Source organism: Equus przewalskii, chromosome 18 (assembly GCF_037783145.1).
Source record: "Equus przewalskii isolate Varuska chromosome 18, EquPr2, whole genome shotgun sequence".
Lineage (NCBI taxonomy): Eukaryota > Metazoa > Chordata > Mammalia > Perissodactyla > Equidae > Equus > Equus przewalskii.
The window spans coordinates 30,368,825-30,393,943 of NC_091848.1; the positions used below are offsets into that span (position 1 = coordinate 30,368,825).

Below are 25,119 nucleotides of genomic sequence, written 5' to 3' on the forward strand. Positions count from 1 at the left end.
CAATCTAGTTATAGCTTCGCATTTTCAGATGAGAAGAGTTAGGTCTAAAGAATTTTAATTTGTCCAAGGTCTCATGGTTAGGTAATTGGAGAGCCAGAACCAGAATCCACATTTCTAGATATTTTATCCCATGATCACTTCAGCTACAGTCTTGTTTTGCTTTTTTTTTTTTTTTTTGGAGGAAGATTAGCCCTCAGCTAACTACCACCAGTCCTCCTCTTTTTGCTGAGGAAGCCTGGCTCTGAGCTAACATCCGTGCCCATCTTCCTCTAGTCCATACGTGGGACGCCTACCACAGCATGGCTGCCAAGCAGTGCCATGTCCGCACCCGGGACCCCAACCAGCGAACCCCGGGCCGCCGAGAAGCGGAACGTGCGAACCCAACCGCTGCGCCACCGGGCCGGCCCCTGTTTTGCTTTTTTTTAAAATTATTTTTTTCAGTATAATTTGACTTTCTTTCCCTAGTCAATTACTTAACTCTTTCTCTAGCGGAAATAAAAGTTTCACAATATAAAAGTATGAATTGCTTAAATTACTGCATCAAAAAATTGCCTCAAAATTGAAACTTTAGAGGCTGGCCCCGTGGCCGAGTGGTTAAGTTCACGCGCTCTGCTGCAGGCGGCCCAGTGTTTCATTGGTTTGAATCCTAGGCTCGGACACGGCACTGCTCACCAAACCATGCTGAGGCAGCATCCCACATGCCACAACTAGAAGAACCCACAACGAAGAATATACAACTATGCACTGGGGGGCTTCGGGGAGAAAAAGGAAAAAAATAAAATCTTAAAAAAAGAAATTGAAACTTTATTTCACATTCTTACCTGGTTCAGTTCTTCCAACTTGTCAGCCAGTTCTATATCTGCAAGACACCTTTGTCATATGAAAAATGTACATTGCAAGTAATGTTTAATTCACTTTAAGACGTATATTCAGGATCTTATGTGGAAGACAAAGGTCTTTTTCACATGATTTGAGATGACACACCCATCCCTAATATAAAAATCCCAAATATTTTTTCTGTACTATTGAAATGTAATCAGTTATGTAATGACAAAACACCTAATTTCTAACAATAAGCACAAGTTTTTCTAAAGTAGATCATAGTACTAACAAGGATTGTCATTTAGGAATAAACGATTTTACTGACAGGAAAGTCTCATGAAACAATATTAAGTGAAAAAAAGCAGGACACAGATCTTATCTATATAATTCAATCGAAAAGGAAATTCCCCCAAATATTAGTAATATCTCCCTCTGAGTTTTACAATTTTAGTATGATTTTTTCTTTTTTATAATTTTGTTCATTTTCTTCAATGAGAATATCTTACTTCTAATTTTAATACACTGTATTTTTAACATATTTAAAGGTATTATTTTAACTAATACGTTATCCCATGGGTAAACAATTTTTTAAAAAACAGATGTTTTCTTTTTGAGGAAAATTAGCCCTGAGCTAACATCTGCCACCAATCGTCCTCTTTTTGCTGAGGAAGACTGGCCCTGAGCTAACATCCGTGCCCATCTTCCTCTGCTTTATATGTGGGATGCCTGCCACAACATGGCTTGACAAGCGGTGTGTTGATCCGCACCCAGGATCCAAACCGGCAAAGCCCAGGCCGCTGAAGCAGAATGTGCGAACTTAACCACTGCACCACCAGGCCAGCCCCAAGACCAGGCGTCTTCTGAGAGGATACCCACATTGTCACATTTTCTCTTAAGCTAGCCTTGCTAAGTTTCTGAAATATTTGTCATTTCTAGGAGAGCAGTCTGATCCCTTGTTCTTCAAAAAGAAAAAATCTCAATTTGTGTAGCTTAAATTTCCCAATGGTCTCTACTCCAACCATTTCCCAAATTGAAAGAATTTGATTGCAAAAGGTGCTAATTTAACTGCCACAAAACTGTGGTTAATTTGTGATTTGAAGCATTTAGTAATAATCTTGAAGCATTTAATAAAAGAAAATATTAACCGTACTAGTGGGGAGTTGCAAAGATGAGAAGGAAATATGAGTAAAGATAACTATTTTGTAGCTAGATGGTTACTGATCCCATCAGGACCCTCTAGTTGAACAAAACAGGATTTTAATACTTTATAATAATACCATTGCTTTTAGCATGAATATGAAACTAAAAAACACTTAAACCTTCAGTGCAACATAAAAAGGACTAGTTATTCACATGGACAAAGAAAACAGATTAGTGGTTATCAGAGGGGAAGGGGAGATGGAGGGACATAAGGAGTAAAAGGGCACATTTATATGCTGACTGACAAATAATAAGGTACAACTGAAATTTCACAATGTTATAAACTATATGACCTCAATAAAATAAAATAAAATATTTTAAAAAGGGAGTAGTTATTATTTTATTTAATATAAATTAACATTTAGAAAGAGCAGGTCAGAAGATAGAGTAAATAAAGCTCGATTTTATTCTTAACTCACCAATGTTGGAAGGTCTTTGGAAATCAACATTGTTTTTCAGTAGAGTCAGCAACAGTTCCTCTTGATTTGTATCTTCTTTGTCTGGAAATAATTCACTTCCTGCAAAGATAACCTCAATGTGATGAAACCTCCATTTTCAACCTGTATCCCTGAAAGTGTTTCTAATTACATAGGTTTTACAGGTAACTATCAATGCGTATACTCACTGACAAAAGGGGTGTAGAGTGAGGTGTGAATCCAAAAGCATGGGCTGTTTTAAAAATCATTGAATATATAAGAACAGTCAAAGACAGATTGTGAGAGACAGGTAAGCAGAGACAGAGCATACACGTGGAAGATTACACCTTAACGTTTTCCTGCAATTATTTTTGGGTAGTAGAATTGCAGATAAATTTTACTTTCTTCTTTTTATCTGTGTTTTTGAATTTTCTGCTATTGTGTTTGACATGAGAAACATAAATTAAAAGTTGTTTTTAAAAGAAAAAATAAATAACATTTAATTTTGAGATTTTATTTAATATAACACTTAAATATGAGCCCTTTTGTGTTCTGGGGATCACCTGTAAACCATCCAAGGGAGCCTTGTGGAAGAGGTGGTGTGATGTCTACTTTTTCCCTATTGACGTCTTTCCATCTTAATTCTTTACTTCACAGTCCATTCATTATCAGATGCTCAACTCTCTCAGCACTCTAAAAACTGAAATATCACCCACATTTTTCTAAATATTTTATCTGGAGTAGAAATCAGAGCAATACAATTTATTCAAGTTATAAATCATGAAGATTCAACAAGACATTTATTAACAAACAATGCAATTGAAATAATAATTAGCGTATTACAAACAAAATGAACTTCTGTGAGGTGGCTTGAAAAATCAAAGCTTTATCATATTATTTCTATAGGATCACTCTTCTTTCTCTCTGTCTCCTCATACTGACTGATACAGTGTGGGCAGAAGCTAGATTAGTAAGGTTGAAGTTTAGAAGTGAGAATATTGTGGTCTCAGTTAGAGAAATGGCTCATAATTTGACTAGATTCTTCCTTTAAATCATCTGTCTTTCCCTGTGTCTGCAAAATATCAGTTGATGAACTCAAACAATTAAGTGGCTGATTAAAGCAACAACAGAAGCCTTGCGGAGGAAGAAAATGGATGCCTTGGGGCAGGCGATAGCATCAGAGTTTTCTACATTGACGAAAGACACTTAATTGTTGCTCAATTCTTCAATTTCCTTTACTTCATAGACATAGAAATTATCTGTGAAATTTTGGGGGATTTTTGGTGAGTGATTAAAATGTTAATAGAATATCAATAGACCGTTTGCTTAACATGAGTTATATGAAGACCCTCAGAGACAGTTTAGTTTAAGAGAAGACATGATTATGCAATAACGTAATTTTTATTATGGTGGTTCATTAAAATGTTAAATTATAATCTTTAAGATATTTAAATTAAAAAACAAATAAGGTACATTTTATAGCCAGATGATAATGATCACTTGTTTGACAAGAGAACTGTAATAACAGAAACAGATCCATTGCCTTCAATTTGAGAATTTATAAGACTGGGAGGAAGATAACCAGGAAAGTGCAGATCTGAAGCTTTTATTTGCTTAATTCACAGTCCACTTCTCTGCCTATTTAAATGGAGCATTTTTCTAAAAGGAAAATTAATATATTTGCCTTTCTTTACCAGTTTTATCTCCAGTGATTACATCTGCATAACTGCCCTCAGAAATTCTTGTCACTACCTTTTAAGATAACCATCTTTTATAGGAATCTCTGAAGAAAAAGTTTTTTCAAGAAATTTTTTTAAAAAACTCTTTTCTATTTCTAAAGTTAAGATACTGGCTAAGAAAAATTGTAGAAAATGTCTTTTTTTGTTTGTTTTCATTTTTAGTTTTAAAACAGATACAGCTTCAAAAGAAAAAAAATCACATGTACTTTTAATATGTTCTATCTTTGAACTAAAAGTTAATATTGATAAAAGATATGATTGAATAAAAAAATACCCAAATGTAGATGCACCTTTAGCACAATGGATGGAAAAGTTACCCAGATATGAGAGAGTGACTACTTTTGCAAATACACAGAAAATACTGATTGATTACTACTTGAGATATTGAATCTTAAAAGACAGTTGTCTTCTTGCTTATCATTCAAATGTGATGATTTTACTGCATATAGACAGAAATTTTGCTGGAAAGAAAGTCAGAAACCCCCAAAATGATAATATAACTAAAAATTTAAATTTTCATAGTCTTCTTGGTCATGACAGTCACTCTTTCACATTTTGTAGCAGCCAATTTGCCCAGTTTCAGGCTTGTGCATTGAGGTATGCTCTTCTATGGTCTCAAGCAAATGAAAGCTGGCAGATTGTGCCATTTGTCTCGGATATTGTCTAACAGAGAGAGAGCAGGATGGTGACCCCAAATCGTAGTCTGTCAGCAGACAAATGATTACTTGAAAAAATGTGTCAAGATAAATCAAACATTTGGTTGCTTTGAAAAATGTGTACTCTAATCATGGATAATTTAGATTAGAAAATAACCTTTCTAATAATTTAATCTTCACCATTTACATATGAAACTGAGATCAAAGGGGGGGTCCCAGAGAGAAACCTTTCTAATATGCTGCCAGTGACATATGCATATCAATGTGTGGTATTCTAGGCTCTGAAGTGTTATATAATTGTAATCTAGCAAAATGCTAAATGTTAGATTTTTCTGTATTTCATATACACATGAAATCAGAAGTTAAGGTTACTAGTAACATCCCAATTTTGCAAAGTCCTCGATAAATGGCCACATTTTTTCTTACATATTTACACTGTGATAAAAACATTGAAAATTTCATTATTTCACAGGAAGAGAACAGAAGCCTACCAAGGGCAATGATTTTGACTGGCCAATAACAAAATGTGAGTGCCATGGATAAAATCCAGAAACTTTGATTCCCCAGCTTATATTTAGGTTTCTGGGACAATATGTTTTTCAATGGGAAAATCCCTATGAATAAATAATAAAGGTCTGTGCAATTTTATTTCCACTGCCAAAAGAACTGCTCTAATTTTCATTGACTTTTAAAACCACATTTCAGGCAACATGGTCTAGAAAAATTGAATTAGATCCAAAAGGGAGAAACTTGATTCTTTTTCACAAACCAGTGTCATGTAAACAAAATTTGTGACATTCTCTCTTGGTTCCTCTGTGTAAAACAAAAGTAAAAGGATATCTCCCTCTTCCTGACAAGGAGATCAGTTAGAAAATAGATAACCTCAGAATTTCAAACTGGAAGGGATAGTAGAGAGCACTATTTTAAGTTACTATTCTTAAAAACTAAAGAAATATTCAAAAGTTTCGATGAGATTATTTGTCTGATAAATCAGCACTAAATCTAGCCCCACTGATTAAGAACTCTATCCACTGAGTGCATTGAAATTTTAAAGAAACATCTATACAAATTACAATATTACAAGAGCAGAAGCTTGTTTTCTCCAACTTTATCATGGCACGTGTTTTTAGAAATCATAAATTAAATTATATCGTTTAACGTAAGTACCATAAATATGTTAGAAATCTGATAAATACAGTCAATTCACAATGCGGCTGGTGGCATCCTCAAAGGATGAAGTAGATTTCACCATCCATTATTGTCCTCAGATCTCTGCAAACACAAGTTTCTGTCTTGATGTGTTTTTCTCTGAGCCACTCTCCTCTCATAAGTGATTTACTAACAATCTCACAGGATGAAAATTGCATTTTTCTTTCCACAAGATATACTTTTAAAATATGCACAGATTGTGAAATTGACTGTATTACTATTTACACATTGCCTATTTTTGGTGATGGGATAGCAATGAGAAAGAGATGCCCCATGATTAGAAAAAAATTAAGTGTAGTTGAAATTAGTGTAATATTGGTTAAGATTAATTTACTTGAGAAGAACAGCATTACAGATTACATTTAATTTAAAACAGCAACTACTTGAAGGGATGTTTGATGATATAATTATATTAATGTCTTAAAACGTTATCGTGATAATGACAGAAAAATCAAGTGATGCAAACAGGAAGATAAGAATTATTTACCCACCTGTAGGATTTTTAATTCCTATGTACATACCTTGGATAAGATATGGCCGTCCATGTACCGATTCTAAAGTGATCATTACAGATAACAAAGTTAAGAGTCTAAAGCAAAGAGTGGTTGAGAGTATCTTGTGCATCTTAAAAATCTTCTTCCGCACTAGCAGGAAAACTGACTACTGAGGTCAAGACGAATATTTCAATGGCTCTGGAAGGCTGCAGAGCTCACTTATAAAAGGCAGTAAGTGTGCTTCAACTACAAATGATCTGGACGAAGAAAAAAAACGTATAAAGTGTAATGCATCCTGTCAATATGATTCACTACTTGGAGAAGTGACAGGTTTGCTGCTCAGTCAATGACAGGAAGAACCCAATCGATTTATCTCATACCTGCCAATTTCACTAAAAGCTGGCATTCCTATACATGCCCACACACTCAGACACACGCACAAGCATAAAGCACAAACTCAGAATGTAGAACCTGTTGGTTAGATTTTCATAATTTATTGTTTAACTTCCTGATTCTGGGATTAATTAACCTCAAATCCTATTAATACTGAGGACGAGTGTGTAGAAGGCAGATGAAAGTGGGAACAATGCCTTTCATTTGACCAATTTAGAGCCAGATGGAGGTCTTCCTGATAGTGATGCTATTTGCAACCATCACTTCATTTTTAACCAACCAAATAGATTTGAGTTGGGAAGAGCTCAAATTTGCAATGAATCATAATGGGAACATTAACGTCTCACTACATGGAAGAAGGATGGTTTCATTTTGCTGCAAGCAGCACTTTAAAAAATTAAGGCGAAATCTAATTAATTCAAAGTTGGCAAATGTCCCGTCAATTACTCTGTTTAATACTTGTTTTAATTGTGATGGTTTTCTTTCTAAGTCAAAGTCTTTCAGTGTATCTCCAATTCCAATTTTATGCCTCCAAAGATGCAATGATGACCTCTGGCCTTGGCATTTACTTCCTGTCCTAAGAGACTTTAGTTGCATTAGCAGTAAGACTGACTCAGTTCCAAGTGCATACACTGCAGTACATGATGATGTTAAAGAAGGACAATGACTGAACTTTTCACTAACCCATGGTTTTAATAAATTCCCTGAATAAAGTCTAAACTATGTAGTTTGATATTTAGTCTTGTTTTTCCTTCAAGGCTCATTTTCCACTACATGTCCTTGTGCACTTTCCTGAACATATCCTATACTTTCTTTACTCCAGAGCTTTGCTGACATATTTCTGTACATCTGGGACTCCTTTATTCCACCACCATTTTACCTATTAATTCCTCAAGCCTCTGATCAAATGTCACCAACTCTATTTAGTCTTTTAGATTTCTATTTTTTTTTTTTTTTTTAGCTTTCAGCCATAACTTTTTTTATATATAAGTTTCAGGTGTACAGCTTTATAATTTGACATCTATATACATTACAAAGTGATCACCACCACAAGTCTAGTTACCACCTGGCACCAAACAGTTGACCCCCTTCACCCATTCCATCCATTCCCCCCAATCCCCTTCCCCTCTGGTAACCACTAATCTGTTTTCTGTATCTATGAGTTTGTTTTTGTTTTATTGTGTTTGCTTGTTTTGGTCTTTTTAGATTCCACATACGAGTGAAATCATATGGTATTTGTCTTTCTTCATCTGACTTATTTCACTTAGCATAATGCCTTCAAGGTCCATCAAAGTTGTCGCAAATGGCAAGATTTCATTCTTTTTTATGGTTGAGTAGTATTCCATTGTACATATATACACACACGACATCTTCTTTATCCATTCATCTATTGATGTACACTCAGGTTGTTTCCATATCTTGGCTACTGTAAATAATGCTGCAATGAACATAGGGGTGCATATATCTTTTCTAATTAGTGTTTTTGTATTCTTTAGATAAATACCCAGAAGTGGAATAGCTGAGTCATATGGTAGTTCTATTATTAATTTTTTGAGGAATCTCCATACTGTTTTCCATAGTGGCAATTTACAACCCCACCAACAGTGTACAAGGGTTCTCTTTTCTCTACATCCTCTCCAACACATGTTATTTCTTGTCTTTTTGATAATAGCCATTCTAACAGGTGTAAGATGATATCTCATTGTGGTTTGGATTTGCGTTTCCCTAGTAATTAGTGATGTCGAACATCTTTTCATGTACATACTGACCATCTGTATGTCCTCTTTGGTAAAAGGTGTATTCAGATCCTCAGCCCATTTTTTCAATAGGGTTGTTTGGTTTTCTTTTTTCTTGAGTTGTATCAGTTCTTTATATATTTTAGATATTAACTCCTTATTGGATATATGGTTTGCAAATATCCTTACCTATTCAGTAAGTTGCCTTTTTATTTTGATGACAGTTTCCTTCACTGGGCAGAAGCTTTTTAGTTTGATGTAGTCCCATTTATATATTTTTGCTTTTGTTTCCCTTGCCTTTGGAGCCAGATCCACAAAGACATTGCTAAGACTCATGTCAAGAAACTTACCAGCATAACTTTTTTCACCTCCTTTGGACTGCCGCAATACCTGGCTTATATATCTATCATAACTCAAAATCCATTCCTCTTTTAATTATGGTTATGTGTTTATGTGTCCACCTCCACTATTAAATTGTAAACACTTTGACAGCAGTTATTGTCACAGCCACTTCTGCCCCCATTTGCAAATATCAGAGTGATTTGAAGTGAAAATGTATTTGACATGCGTTTAAGTAATAACTGAAACTTCTGATAATTTAAAGGCAAATGGGATAGCGCTCTTAAATTTTATGTCTAGTTATAAAGTTAAATGAGTAGAAGGAATAATCACACTTCTTTAAGCGTCTGTTTTTTTCTTGAGCCTAAAAATTCAAGGATAAACAATGTCTTTGAAACTTGATCCTAAAAGTTTATCATCCCATAGTGTTTGAAAACCTTCTGTCATTCAAATACACTTTGATGTCATCTGTCAATTTATTTAGTAAGTTATTTAAATTGGCTTTTTAAACTCTAAAGCATTTGTATCAATATGGGAAATGGGAAATCAGTATCACTTGATGGACAAAGAATATATAAATATGATGAAAATTAGTATAATTACAAGTTAAATATTAAAGTAAAAAGATATAAAATACACTGATAATAAATCTAATCAATCACTTATTAAAAATACTGATAATAAATCTAATAATTCAAAATGAAGACCAGAATATATTACCCAATGAAATGGGAAAGTTAAATATGAGCCAGTATTAAAGACATGTTCAGCTCATGGTTCCATAATTAAGAAAAAAAAATTTTTTAATAAAATTTTTCTCTCTCCTTTTTTTTTAATTTTGATGGTAAGCAGTACAAGTCCAGTTCTCACGGGTGTGTTCTTAGAAGAGGCAAAATAATTTAACTGCCTTCTCTGATAAGATAGGATACTGATGATTCATTTCTAAACAAAATGATATGTATGACATTTATTCCACAAACATTTGTTTCAGAAAATCTGATGCAGTTGCTTGAAACTTTTCTTCTGTTACATTTTAGTTGATGTTGGCAAAGCAATAAAAAATAACTTCCTTATCTGTGACCCTTTCCATCTACTATAGGGAAAAGCCTACAAAGACCTTTCAATAAGTCTTTCATCTCTCTCTTTCCTTAATCAAAGTATTTTATTAAGTTCTTCTCATGAGTGTATAATGAAATTAATTGCCCAGACAAAAACAAATTTTCACTATTGATTGTATTAAACAGATAAATGTTAGAACTGTATTGAAACAGATTGTATTGAACAGATAAACTTTCAATATTTGTTTCTGGAGCCCTTAGTACACACAGTAATAATACATACCAATGTTATTGTTGCCATTTACTGAGCAATTATCCCATGTGAGGCCCTGTTATAAACACTTCACATATATTATCTTATTTCATTCCCATAGCAGTCCCTCAGCAATTATAAAATTGTTTTAATTTTTCACCTTTTATAGCAAAAGAAGAAAGTTATGAAGTCAAAAGTGAAACCTACATCTATCCAACTGCAGAGCCACACTATTAACCCAAGTTGTCTCTTGCCCATGATTGGGGAAAGACAGAGACGGAAAATGATGGACTATTCCAATAAGAGACCCCAATTTTAAAGGACACTTACAATTTTTAACCTCTCATTTTCAAAAGCAATCATTTTGATCACTTAGTCTGTATTTCAATTATAGCATATAAAAATCATTTCCATTTTGTCAGTAAAGACATTGTCAAGTTATATGATAATTTACACATAGCTATAAGATTCGCTTACATCATAACTATTTCTCATAATGAGCACAGGAAAAGCACAGATAACAAGAGTCCATATGACAACTCAAATACATTTGAATAATTACTTTTTGACTTTATTAAACACTTGGGCTTTTTTTCCCAGTGAGTAGAAAAATAGAACAATTTCATTTTGACCTCTCTCTGACCCTGTTAATTCTTGGTAGAATTCCTAACATATAATTAAATGAGTGAATGAAAACAGCAGGCAGAGGAAGAAGGCAAAAATAGAGGCTCTGGCATTCTAACAAGCCAGTACATGGATTTTTTTTCATTCAAGAGCATTCAGAACGGCCTTTATTTGCCAAAATAAAGTAGAAATGTCTAGTCAAATACCTTGACAATTTTTTCAAATTAGGTTGTCTTTTTATTAAATTGTAATTCTTTATATTCTGGATGCTAGTCTCTTATCAGATACGTAATTTGCAAATGTATTTTCCCATTCTGTGGGTTGTCTTTTCACTTTCCTGATAGTGTCCTTTGAAGCACAAAAGTTTGTATTTGGATAAAGTCCAATTTATCTATTTTTTTCTTTTGTGTTTTTGTTTTTAGTGTCGTATCTAAGAAACCATTGCCTAATCCAAAGTCACAAAGATGTGTGCTTGTGTTTTCTTTTAGAGTTTTATAGTTTTAGCTCTAAAATGTAAGCCTTGGATACATTTTGCATTGTTTCATATGTAATGTGAGGTAAGGGTCCAAATTTATTCTTTCGCATGTGGATATCTAGTTGTCCCAGAACAATTTGTTGAGAAGATTATTCTTTCCCCCATTGAATAGTCTCAGTATCTTGTCTAAACCAACTGACTACAGATGTATGCTTTTGTTTCAGACTCTCAATTCTATTCCATTGATCAATTTGTCTACCTTATGCCAGTCCCAAGCTGTCTTGATTATTGTGGCTTTGTAGTAAGCTTTGACATCAGGAGGTATGAGACTTCCAACTTTGTCCTTCTTTTTCAAGATTGTTTTGGCTTTTCTGGATCTCTTGCATTTCCATATAAATTTTAGAATCAGCTAGTCAGTTTCTGTTAAAAAGAGCAACTGGGATTTTGATAGGAACTGCATTGAATTTGTAGATCAATTTGGGAAATATTGCCATCTTAAAAATATTAAATCTTCCCATCCATGAACACAGGGTATCTTTCTAATTATTTAGGTCTTTAATTTCTTTAAAAGCTGTTTTATAGTTCTCAGGGGACAAGTCTTACACTAATTTTTCAGTTTACTCCCAAATATTTTGTTTTTCTGATGCTATAATAAATGGAATTATTTTCATAATTTAATTTTTGCATTGTTCATCGTTAGGGTATGAAAATACAATTGATTTTTATATATTGATCTTGCATCTTGCAACCTCGCTGACTTCACTTGTTAACTTTAACAAAATTTTTTGTTTCTTTGTTTACAGATTCCTTAGGATTTTCTGTATAGAAGATCATGTCATCTATAGATGTAGTTTTACTCTTTCTTTTCCAATCTGGGTGCCTTCTATTTCTTTTTCCTGCCTAGTTGTTCTGGCTATAGCCTCCAGTACAATATTAAATAGAAATGGTGAGAAAAAACCTTCTTGTCTTGTTCCTCATCTTAGCGGGGAAAGCTTCCAATCTTTCACCTTTAAGTATGATATTAGTTCTGGACTTTTTGTAGATGACCTTTACCAAGCAGAGGAAATTCCCTTCAATTCCAAGTTTGTTGAGTGTTTTTATTAAAATGAGTGTTGGATTTTGTCAAATGCTTTTTGTCCTCTATTGAGATGATTACGTGGTTTTGACCTTTATTCTATTAACATGGTGTATTACACTGATTGGTTTTTTTATGTTAAACAAACCTTGAATTCCTAGGATAAACCCCATTTGGTCATGGTGTATGATCCTTTGTATATGTAACTAGATTCAATTTGCTAGTATTTTATTGAGGATTTTTGCATCGTATTTGTAAGGGATATTGTTCTGTAGTTTTCTTTACTTGTTATATCATTGTCCAGTTTTTATATCAAGCTAATACTGGCCTCATAGAATGAATTGGTAAGCATTCTCTCCTCTTTCATTTTTTTAAGAGTTTCTGAAAGATTGATGTTTATTTTTCTTTAAATGTTTGGTAGAATTCAACAGCGAAGTCGTCAGGTCCTGGACTTTTCTTTGTGGGAAGATTTTTGAAATGCTAATTGAATCTTCTTACTTCTTTTAGGTCTATTCTACTTCTTCTTGATCTGATTTTAGTAGTTTGTGTCTTTCTAGGAATTTGTCCATTTCATCTAGGTTGCCTAACTTTTGGCATACAATTATTCATAGTATTTCTTTATAAGCCTTTTTATCTGTAAGGTGGTAGTAATGTCCCAAACCTCTGTAATTTGATGATATATATTTTAAATATAGAAAAAGACACTGAGATATTTTGTCACTTCTTTATTAAGAAGAGCCATGAGATACAAAGACCTCTCTGGCAGATCCCACGGGCAAGTGATACTAATAATAACATATACACCAAATATTGAATGCCAACCAGAATTAACATCCAGAAGGGGCCATGGTAGCAGGAATTTCTAGGCACAGACACACTGTCATGTGAGAGTTTAGTCTGTTTTCAAGTAGCATTTTCGGTAATGGTTGACAGCATGGAAGGTGCCTGAGAAGAAGTGAGTAGAGGCTTAGGTTCTGGTCCACACTGGGGACCTCTAATCAAGGAGCAAATATATGATTCTTCACTTGTAGCACATGATAAAAAACGTAACATCATTCAGGATCATAACTGAGGTGAAACCACTAAGCAAAAAATCATATGAAATATAGTCTACAGTAACAGGAAGAGGGGAAAAACTGGATAAAAAATCCAGGATCTATAAGAAGATGCAAAATTACATTAGCAGTGTCTGTGCAAAAAAAAAAATGGTTTTTTTTTAAAGATTTTATTTTTTCCTTTTTCTCCCCAAAGGCCCCCGGTACATAGTTGTATATTCTTGGTTGTGGGTCCTTCTAGTTGCGGCATGTGGGAGGCTGCCTCAGCGTGGTGGTTTGATGAGCAGTGCCACGTCCATGCCCAGGATTCAAACCAATGAAACACTGGGCTGCCTGCAGCAGAGCGCACGAACTTAACCACTCGGCCACGGGGCCAGGCCCAAGTGCAAAAAATTGTTTTAAAAAAGATTCTCTAAGCCTAAAGATTTTGTAAGCAGCAGGAAACCAGACTCTTAGAATTGAGACTAGAGGAGGAACTTGCCAAAAAAAAGGGTTTGGGCCTCAGTTTAAAGGGTAGACTCCTTGGCCGAGAGAGGCCCTGGGTTATGATAAACGTCGCTAAGCTTACCTTCTACGAACTTCAGCTATCTTGGCGATGGTAGTTGTAAAGATGATTTATCCTTCCATCAAGGAGCAGGGTCTCCATGTCCCACTATCCTTTAAACAAAACTTTTTCTCTTCCTTCTTAAAACAAACAACAAATAAACTTTTTTAGGCTACTCACAAAATCTTCCACCAACTGTTTCTAGTTTCTCCATCCCAACAAGGCCAAACTTTCTGAAATAATTTCCTCCCTCCAGTTCTTTCCCACATATTTACATCAGCCCATTTCAATCTTGCTTTTACCTTCCCCTGCCCAACTCCACTGAAGCAGTGCTTTCCAATAATCTCATTGCCACTAAATGCAATGAACACGTTTGGGTCCTCATTTTCTTGGACATCTTTGCAGAATCTCCTTGGTTGACAATACCATTCTCATTGAAAAACTCCCTGGTTTTCTCCTCCTTTGCTAGTCTTTTTTCTTTTGGTTTCTTTTACCATTTCCTCCTCTTCTGAACTTTCTCAAGGTTTGATTCTAGATTCTTTTTTCTTATCATGTTTCAATCTCTTCTGGAAATTACTTTAATCCTATCTACGTGGCAATGACTCCAAAACTCATATCTATCTTCTCCCCTCTCTTCTGAGTGCCATACCTGGATTTCTTACAAGCTTCTCAACCATGTCCAAGAGTGAACCATTCACTTTCACTCCAGTGTTTCACTTCTCTTTCAATGTTTACCACCTAAGTAACCTGGTCATTTACCCAGGAATTCATTCAAGAAACCCCTTCTTCTCCCTTACTTCCCATCTTTTCCAACCAATTGCAAGGTTCTGTAAGTTAAACCTCTCAAGAATTTTTCAGATCTTCTCACTTCTATCTTTCTTGTCACCTCCCTAGACTAACAAGCTGTCATCTCACACCTGCACTACTAAAATACCCGTATTACCAAGTCTCCTCATTCTCACTGTTGCTCCCCTTCAACCCCTTTTCCACAAAGCTTTTAGAGTAATCTTTGGGAAATGCAAATACCAGTCTGTAATACTCCTACTTAAAACCCTTCAACTCTTTTCCATTACATTTAGTATAAAGATTGAAAGTTCCCACATTACCTGCATCTATCTACATCTTCAATCTTGTCCAGACTCATCTTTCCATTACCACAGTTCAGCCACAGTAATCTTCTTTCAGTTCTTCAAAAATGTCAAACTACTTTCTGCCACAAGAACTTTGCATCTGCAGCGAGGCACGCTCCCCTCTCCCTACTCACACACACACACACGCACACTCATATTCCATTGTAAGCCTCAGTAAAATTTTCACTTCCTCAGCAGATGTCCTCTGATTTTTCCAGTCTAGGTGGGTCCTCCTGTCATAGCCTCTCACTGCACTGTGCATTTCCTGGATAACTCATGTCCCAACTCTAAGTCAATTCCTTATATATGTTCTTGTGTGTTGTCTGTCTCCCTTGCACTATAAGATTCGATACGCCATGGTGTATGTTTGCCTTGTTCACAACCATATTCTCAGCACCAGAAGGGGTCCTGGTCCATCATGGTCCCCCACAAAATATCTAATGATTAAACAAATGAGTAAATAAGTAGAATAAGACTCCATTTGTAGTTCTGTTTGTGCTTGGGTGCCTCTCATTAGTATGACCAATTCAAACTCCACCTGCTAGAGGGAAGCAGCTTCCTGACTATTCTAGACACAGAATAGGGCTATCTCAAGGAAAGGGGAAGGATGAGTGTCTCCAAAACTAAGTAGGGCTGAGATTTCCAAATTTAGAGGAATTTCTGCAGTGTGCAGAGGGAAAGAGGAGGAGAAGGCAAAGGCTGGTATATATTTTTTTCTTTTCTCCTAAGTGGAGGAAACAGCTGTCATTGAGCAAGAGAGGTGAAGGGGAACCAAACATGACTTTGATTTAACACACAAATTAATTCATAATATGTGAACACCGTAATGTGTATATAGACCTGGCAATAAACTGTAACGATGCTGTCTGTGCTTGAGAAAGAATGTCAATAGAGTGAGGAAGAACAGTGCTGAAGCCAAGAAAGCCAGAAAAGGAAACTGGCAAGCATCCTGCAGATTCACTTGACGTCTGAACCAAGCCTCCTTCCAGGGGAGCTGAGAAGCAAAAAGCATTTTTCTATGAGGCTCTTTTCAAATGAAGAGCATCCCTATAATGTCTGTGCCTTTTCTCCTTGGTGTAACTTTTGGATTTGGACTGCAGATTAATCTCAAGGTTTTGTCCCTTAGAACTGTCTGACTCATGGAGTAATACTTCTGTGTTTGGCCATTTTCCTGACTTTACTCTTGTTAGGAATGAATCTCTATTTATTCTTCTCTGACCTTGGTTTCAGCTTTTTCCTTTCTCTTACTCTGAGGGCTGGTTTAGACCTTGCCTTACTGTGCAGTGAAGACAGAAGAATACTTTCGAGACAGTTCTTTTGTTCACACAGCTCCCATTGTCTAGAAGATCCTTATCCTCCATTTGGCCTACCTGAAAAACTCATTAAGAAAAATAGTAGGTCCAAGATTATATTTTCCAATTAAGAATTCCTTGATCTTCTCCTTAGGGCAGAATTAACTGCTTCTTCTTCCATATACTTATAGCATAAGATAACTTGTCTTATTGCATTTGTTGTATTATATTTGTTACTAATTAAGTAAGTGTCTGGGTCTCCTAAATCTGAGTTGCTTGAGAACGAGGACAGTAATTCCTCCTTTTTCATTCTCATATATACCTTCCAACCTGCGGTGGGAACTAAATTAGAAAACAGATGTAAAAAATTTAGCATAGCATCTGCCACATAGTTTATGATTATAAATGTTGGTTAAAATGAATAATCGTTCCAACATTGATTATCTTAATTTCACCTATCCCTATTTAATAAGAAAATTAATTTTAAGAAAACATTATTCATCATATAATGCACTAAAAGAAATATTTACATTGTTATCCGTCCAACACCTTCTGCCTCTGCCTTATAACATTGGGACTTCCTAGCTCTGGGCTTCGGTCTCTAATGTGTCAGATGTTGAGGTTAATTATATCCGAGATTCTTTCCCCTTGAATATTTTGTGGCAATATTCTGCTGAACACTTTCTTATAACCTATTTTTCTCTCATTGTAGCATATAATTATCTTTTTTTACAAAAAAAGATAATTTCAGACTCTTGTCATACATTTTCACACCCAACATAATACCTAGCACAATAACAGATCCACAGTAGCCTCACAAAAAATTCATTGACTTGAATTATGAAAAAGTCACTGCTTTGTTTAACTTAGAATGGTTACCCTTTTTCCTCGGTAAATCTATTTTTCATGTGTATTCTAGTTTATTACTTCCTTTTCTTTCGTTTATAGGTATCTCCTGCTTTTTGAAAGTTTGCTTTAAGCCACTTGGTTTTTATGAAAGACCTACATTAGTACCTGTTTTTCCTAACTGAAAGAAATCCAAAGTGGATTTTCGCTGTTACAAAAAAAGGCAAAAAGCAAAAATAGCGTTCTGCCTTTGTTTTGCAGCCAGCTGTTATAGAGGCAGAACGCACCCCCAGCAAGGAGAGCGCCACTGCCAAGTTCCTTCTCTGGGAACTACACTCAGCATCTCAGCATCAAGCCGCCATAGCTTTGAACTGTGTCTGTGAGCATCTGTGCATTGTCTCCATTTATTTTGTGCATCCTTTAACACAAGTGCCTTGAGGTAATTCTTCCTCGCTTTATGCCATTTTGAAGGTTTCATAGGAAAGCTCTCCTATCGGACAGCAGAGGAAACCTGTATAGGAAGGACGTGATGCTTACTCACGTGGTGTCACTTTCCTCCTCTTGACTGAGCTGCCGCCTCCTCCTTAGGTGGATTCCAGCAAGTCTTTGTGTAGCCAACTAGATTTAAGAATTTACATAAGCCTTAGTCAAACCATCAGGAGAATTTGTCTCCTTCTAGCTGACGGCCTGAAGATTTGGATGGAAAACCATCAAGTAGTTGAAACATCCTTGGCTTCGCAGGATCCATTTTGATCAGTCCTAGTTGATTCACGATGCTACCTTGCCTTCCACAAATTTCCCTTTATCTCTTGCCACAATATTTTTGAGGATTTCACTGTGAGGAACCTTCTACATTATCAATACATTAAGTAATAGATGAAGATAGATAGTAACAATTCAGTTTTATTAACTAAATTCTTGGTGATATCAATATATCTAGAGAACCTCAGTGCTTTAGGGAGAAGATGCCATTATCATAATGAGATTTCTTCCTCTGACAGAAACCATTAGGTGGAGTCAATATTTATGAAGCTTTTATCCTGACTTGTGTAATTTGTAACTCCTGCCTGGAGATGACTTTTCAGCTCAACTGTTCGTAAGTCCATTAACTACTATAACAGGATGAACTCAGATTTATTGCTACTCCTGGGAGCTTTGCTAAGTGGTGTGCGTTGAGAGGAAAAGGGTCCCTGGAAGGGGGAGGATGTAGAAACAATCAATTTGTTGGCTGCTGAGATTCAGCTCCATACATAGCTTTGGTATGAGACACCTCCATCAGGCACCCTTTACATCCTTTGGACAGATATTCCCTCTAGGAAAGGGGAATTTAAGACAAGAATCTGGACAGTTAGTACCTAGGAACACATTCCTTCTAAAAAATATATCACTGTTAATTCACAAGTACCTGTTTATCTCCAACCTCGTGACCATCAGTGAGCTAAGCGATGTGAGAGACAAAATCATTCAAGAAGCTGTGTTCCATGATAGAAGAAGCCCATCACTAAGATTCAGGATGCCTAAATTCAATCTGTGATGTACTACTTACAAATGTCACAACAATTGCTGAGTCCTGATTTCTTTATCTTCTTCTTCCTTATCCAGTGTTCTTCCTAGTATTTCAGGCTGATGCACAAAGAGCAGTTGTCTGTAAAGTATAATATACACAGTCTTGACCGACACTCAAGCCATTTGGGGTTACAGTTTTCTGTGTAGCCAGATATAGAATAGAATGCGGCACAGTTGTTTAGGTCCAACTTGGCACCAAACCCTTCACTGAGGAAGAATGTACTGCAGAAGAGATACTTGGCTGATGTCCTTAAAAGGAAATCTAGCAGAACTCCCTGAAACAGGCTTCATCCAATGAAAGAGAGGAATTTGGAAAATAAATATGCCAGCTTCTTAACCTTGGTTGAGACAACTCTGAAGTGTGTTCTTCACCTTGACCCCAAGTTCCCTAGTGGATTATGCTCCAGTTGGCCACAGTGGTAACTTGCTTGAAAGCATACTCTATTATTTTCTTCCTTTCCTGGGCTCACTTCTCCTCATCCCATCAATTTCTTCTGGTATTTCCTCCCAAATAAACTACTTGCTCTTGAATACTTGTCTCAGGGTGTGCTTCTGCAGAAAGCAAATTAAGACACTTCTAATACAATGTGAATATAATATTCACATCTCATTTTTAACCTCAAAACTCCATTGTACAGAAACTCACTAAAAACATCATATGTTTACATTATTTATCTTTTCCCTCATGTATCCTATAAGATAAAGAAAGTCTACATTGTTTTAAAAATGTAAAGAGCACAAGTTAACTTCAGGGATATATTCAACCTGCTCACTGATTTCATCATCAGTGAATTAGGCATAATGCAAATAAGGCATAGGCATCAGTAAATTAGGCATAATGATGATTCAACCCAAGCACATTTTACAATTTGCAAATAATTGATTTGCCATGTATTTTGTTAGTTCATATCTAGTTTTGCTTCAACCCCCAAAAAATTTGAATCAGAAACATAAAATAGCAACCTGATTCCATATTAGTTTCAGAAATTGCCTAAAGCACCATGGAGAAGTTGGTAATAGTACACAAGACCTGCTTTGGGGTTTGTAAGCTGCTTGAGAACTAAATAGTCCCCGCCGGTCAGGAGGGGAAATTTTCATGCTTGATGCTGCTGATTTCTCATTAACTAATTCCCTAAAGAAGCCTTGGTTCACCTCTAGCAGACCTGCCTCCCCAGCACATGAGAGATGGGCTACTGACAGTAACCGGAGTGCAACCCACATAATTAAATGAGAGAGATTCATAGGAATTATGTGAAGTGAAAGAATCAGCAATCTTCACTACCCAGCTTAATTAGCTAATGAATGCCTGGACAGGCACTGAGTCACTTTATTGATGTGGAGTCCTGTTCCCACCACTCTATGTGAATACAAAATCAGAGATTCTTGGAACTTGAGTGTGCTTTGAATCCTTAGCTTGACATTGAAGGTTCTCCATGATCTAGCCTCAACCTATTTCTCCAGTCTCCACACTGACCACGTTTCTATATGCCCTCCATATTCTAGTACTGTGTTTTAGCCTGAGTCCTTTAGAAAAGAAAATTTGAGGCAAAATTACATGCTGAAGCTTTATTGGAGGGTACTGAAAAGGTGGCAGAATATACCACTTCAAAATATGTCACTTTGACATAAGGATTATTTTGAGCTAAAGGCACTTGAAAAACAGCAGGTGCGAAAAGGGAGATCTGACCTCCTCTTTTTCTTCCTGAAAGCAGAAGATAAAACCCCCATATGGAAGACGTCTCCTGTACCAGGAGGAAAGTAACATTCCTATCACTGAGAGAAATCTGTAAAAATAAACATTGTTACACTCACCCTTATCTTTCTAGTTACTTCTCTACCCAATTAATTACCCTAGCCCAAGCCTCTCTGCTTTGTCGCATTTTCACAATTTGCCACTCTTCGTCCAATTCAGTTCATATATAAGCATTCAAATGTAACTGCTTCTTTGGGTCTTCATTTCCCTTTGAGGGCTCTCTGTCATGTAAAACTTACATTAAATACATTTTTTGCTTTTCTCCTATTAATCTATCTTATGTCAATATAATTCTCAGGCCCAGCCAAAAAAACCTAAGAGGATTACGGTACTTTTCCTCTCCTATAGTACAAAGGACCACAAGACAAAAAAGAAAAGACATGGAAAGAGGGAAAGCAAATACAGGGTGAGGTGTTTCTGTGCCAGCTACAGTCTCACATAAAAACATGTTCAATTGCTGAGTCCAGCAGAATAAATCTGGACTGACTTCAAGGAATCACTGTACTTCAGATGGGTCCACGGTGGATTGGAAGGGCAAGGGATTCTCTGTTCCCTCCCTCTCATCTCTTGTATCTTTGATCAACCCCATGGAGTGCTAACTCCCTGCACTTTCAGGCTGTGTTATTCCCCTCCCTGCCCCGAAGGAATCCAGTAGGAAAGCTAGACCCTCCTCAACTTCATTCCACCAATAAAGCCATTGCAGTGGTCTCTCCTTGTCAGTCAGTACCTTATGTTGGGGCTCTTTCCTTTGTGTTGGTGGGACAAGCAGAAACAGTTGAGCCTTTATCATCATGGGAATGGCAAGAGCTATTGCTAAAACCTCTGTGGTTTGGAAGCGAGGCAAGTGTTAGGCCCAGGGATAAGGGTGGAGGTGAGCCACATGAACACGTTCCAAGTGGTAGGGCAGCTTGCACTGCAACGTGGACCACCTGGGGAACCCTCTTTTGTACAAGGTCACATTCAAAACGTGCAGCCTCTAAGTCACACAGTTAAAAGGCCACAGTAGTGTTACCAGTTGCTGTAAATGTTACCTCCAGAATTCCAAAGGGCCTATATGCTCTCTATCTCTTTTTGTCATGTAGAAGTTGCAAGAGGCAACATCATATTTATTTACTTTAAAGCAGAGTTTCTCAGTCTTGGTATTAGTGAGATTTGGAGTTGGTAATTCTTCATTACGAGGGGGATTTCCTATGCACTGTTGGATGCTTAGTGGCTTCCCTGGACTCTACCACCTTAGTTCTTACCCTGGCCTCTACCCCTGGTTTATTGTCCACTTGATGCAGCCCCCTCTCCAGTTTTTGAAAATCAAATATGTCTCCAGACATTGTCAAATGTCTCTCGGGGGCAAAATCCCTGGTTGATAACCATTGCTTTAAAGAGAATGATTCAGTATGCCCCAGATCATCAGACCCTAAAAACATTACCCCTGAATCTTTATTTCCACTTTCTGACATATGTGTATCTTATGGAGTGTTGAGGATTCTTATCTCCACTTGCTTACCAGGTCAATGAGAATGATGTCATCTGTAGAGTGGACCACCAGGATATTCTGCAGAATGTGAGAAGGATCATCCTGGTCAAGGCACCTGAGGACTATATTACAAAACAGAGTAGGACAGTTGACATAGTCATGTAAAGGAAAACTGTATTTGATCCTCCATGCTAAAGGGATCACTAATTCCATAATAGCATACCAAGTGTCAGAGACTGAGTTAATACGCTTCAATAAAGGTAATAGATCTGCTATTGGAAGTCAACTCTCAATGGTTATCCCACATTCCTGCACATCTTGTGAACAGAGGCACTGACTTCCTTTGTCCTAGGCTATCTTCCAAAGGATATTTGTATGACAGCCTTGGAAGATAGAGAAAGCATCTTCCTTCAGAGCAAATGGTAGATTTATTTACAACTGAGTATAAGACAGATATCACCCATCAAGGCAAAGGTCAAGCAGGCTTACTGCCCATTATAAAAGATTTAGAATCCCCAACTTGAGGTTCCTCTCCTGTGACACACCCAACTGAGTGCGAAAGAGTCATTCGGCTCTCTTCGCATCATCCTGCATGAACTGAGACTTGGGAAACTGGTGCAAATGTTGTTGCTGTCTACTGCTGTTTCTGTGAGTAATAAACTTCTTTTGTCTCTACCCCAGGAATCTTGTGTTTTCTGCCATCATCCATGAAACTGTGGCAGGCTAAATTATTAGGTTGCAAGTGGAATAAAATCTCAGACCCTTCACACTTCTTGACATCTAGCAGAACAGCAATGATTGGAGTTATAATCTGATTAAGGTTACAGTCATCTCCCATTACCCACCATGATCCAACATGTTTTTATGGAAGTCAGACAGACGAATTGATCAGGAAAATGCTGGTGACTAACTTTGCTACATCTATTAAGTCTTTAATGGTGACTCAAATCTCCAGTTTCTTTGGAATGTGATACTGTTTTTTCTTTACTATCTTTGGGGTAGGGAAGTGCAGCTGCAGAAGCTTCCAGTTGGCACCTCCAGTTGGCTCTTATTCCAAGGTCAGAGAATCAATGTAAAGGTTCTGTTGACTGCTAAGTATATCCATCCTGATTATGCATTTGTTGATTACGGAAATAACCATAAGTTAGTCTATAGACAGAGAGGGCCCACTGAGAGACAGACTTGGATCACAACTTCACTTAATACTTCTTTAAAGTCTCTCTCTCATCAGGGGTTTAAGACAGCATTTCAGGTCCCCTGATATTACCTAATTCAGATCTCATATCTAACAGTCTTTTAAAAATCACCCAGGGCAAGTTATGTGGTCAAATGGCAAATGTCTACAGGTCCCTATGGAGAAGGTTGGAGAAAATGTATTGCACATGCTTGCAGGGATCCAGCCTCGCTTCAATGAAAAGGACCTAGCTCTGTGAATAGACTTAGATGTGGAAACTGAAAGAGTTGTGATTTTCCAATGTGGATTCGATGTTATATACCTCTCCCTCTCTCTCTCTCCATTTATGTATATATTACAACTGTCCATCTTTGTTATGCCCAGGAAAACCATGACATTTACCATCACCATAGTTTACTGATGGTCAAACTACTCTGATTGTCACTCCAGAATTTCTGCACATTAACTTTGTATTTGACTGTGACATTCCAGAATCCCATATTCTTCATATTTATTAGATAGCCTGGTTCCACAGTAGCATCTCCAAGTAATGGAGGCAGCTACCACTGAGCTTTTCAATCATGTGAATGCCTTCCTTACCCATGCATTCATTATTGCCTTAGTAAAGGTAGTATCTTTTGGGCTTTAGGTGATAGTTCTCAGGTGCTGCACAATAAATCCAGTCTAACATTTCCTCTTCTGACAAATTCCTCAGTACAACAGCATGGATGTTCTGGTATCACCACTTCATTTACTGCAGGCCATCACTATTGCCAGGCTTCAAGTAACCATACCAGCAAATTCTTAGGCTCGTACTTTCCTATTCAGGTTTTACCAAAACCAGATTCTGGATATCAGCCCTGGAGGCAATGAGGAATGGAAGGCATGGATCCTGACGACACCAATGGGCATATTAAAATTCATCTGTTTTGAGTAAGGTTATTGCATACTTTAGGTTAGGTTGTTTTCCTCCAGAAGGTGGCAAGGACTGGTTCTCCTGGTCATGAGGGATCAGGGAATTTAGGAGGTTCAAAACCCAAATATCCTCATCCCAGGCATCAGAGACCTGTTCCTTTCCTTCATCTTCAGAGATCCATCAAGTCTGCATTTACTTCTTTTTTTGCAAGTCTTGCAACTTGGTAATTACGAATGCCTCTATACCGATCAAGTGTAATGCCACTTGACCTCCTAATGCCTTCCTTCCACCTATACTTCATTCCACTCAACCAAAGGTGAAAGCTTTAATAATTGTGATTCCATTACAGGCCAGGAAGTTTTGCCACTTCATTTAACAATAGCACTGGAGTGAGTTGCTTTGGCTTCCAGAACATGAGTGATCTAACCACAAAATCTTATCGCAAGGATTGGCTTTTGAGGGTCACTCTTTGTATCAATTATCTTTGCCTGGGGCAATTAGGAAACAGAACTTACGTCAAAACTTACTATATGCTAACCTTTTTGGGAGGTGTGACAGCAACAGGAGTAAAGAGGAAAAGAAAATGAGTCAGAAAGAAGGGAAAATAAATACAAAGTGGTGTTTTCTTTGCAAGCCACATTTTTACAGGAAGTCAAGGGTCCTAGGATAACTGTATACTTAACATTAATAATCAAACAGTTTTGTAAAGTGTTGTAACATTTCACACTCACAGTAGTAATGTATGAGTTCCAGTTCCTTCAATGGTTGAAAAGACTATCCTTTTCCCATTTAATTACCTTGGCATATTTATGAAAAAAATCAATTAAATGTGAGGCTGGTCCGGTGGTGTAGTGGTTGAATTCGCATGCTCTGCTTCAGTAGC

At 36.7% G+C, this 25,119-nt stretch overlaps 1 protein-coding gene across 1 annotated transcript in view; it reads right to left on the reverse strand.

Annotated features, from left to right (window-relative positions):
- UTS2B (urotensin 2B) overlaps positions 1-15,315 on the reverse strand; it is a 26,878-nt gene extending 11,563 nt beyond the window's left edge. Inside the window, exons 1-5 of the mRNA XM_008540769.2 lie at positions 15,195-15,315; positions 14,113-14,228; positions 6,564-13,434; positions 2,442-2,540; positions 822-859 (exon numbers count right to left, since the gene is read on the reverse strand). Coding sequence (XP_008538991.1) covers positions 822-859; positions 2,442-2,540; positions 6,564-6,666 — 240 coding nt within the window. The 5' untranslated portion in view covers positions 6,667-13,434; positions 14,113-14,228; positions 15,195-15,315. The remainder of the gene's footprint in view (positions 1-821; positions 860-2,441; positions 2,541-6,563; positions 13,435-14,112; positions 14,229-15,194) is intronic.
- Between the last annotated feature and the right edge of the window lie 9,804 nt (positions 15,316-25,119).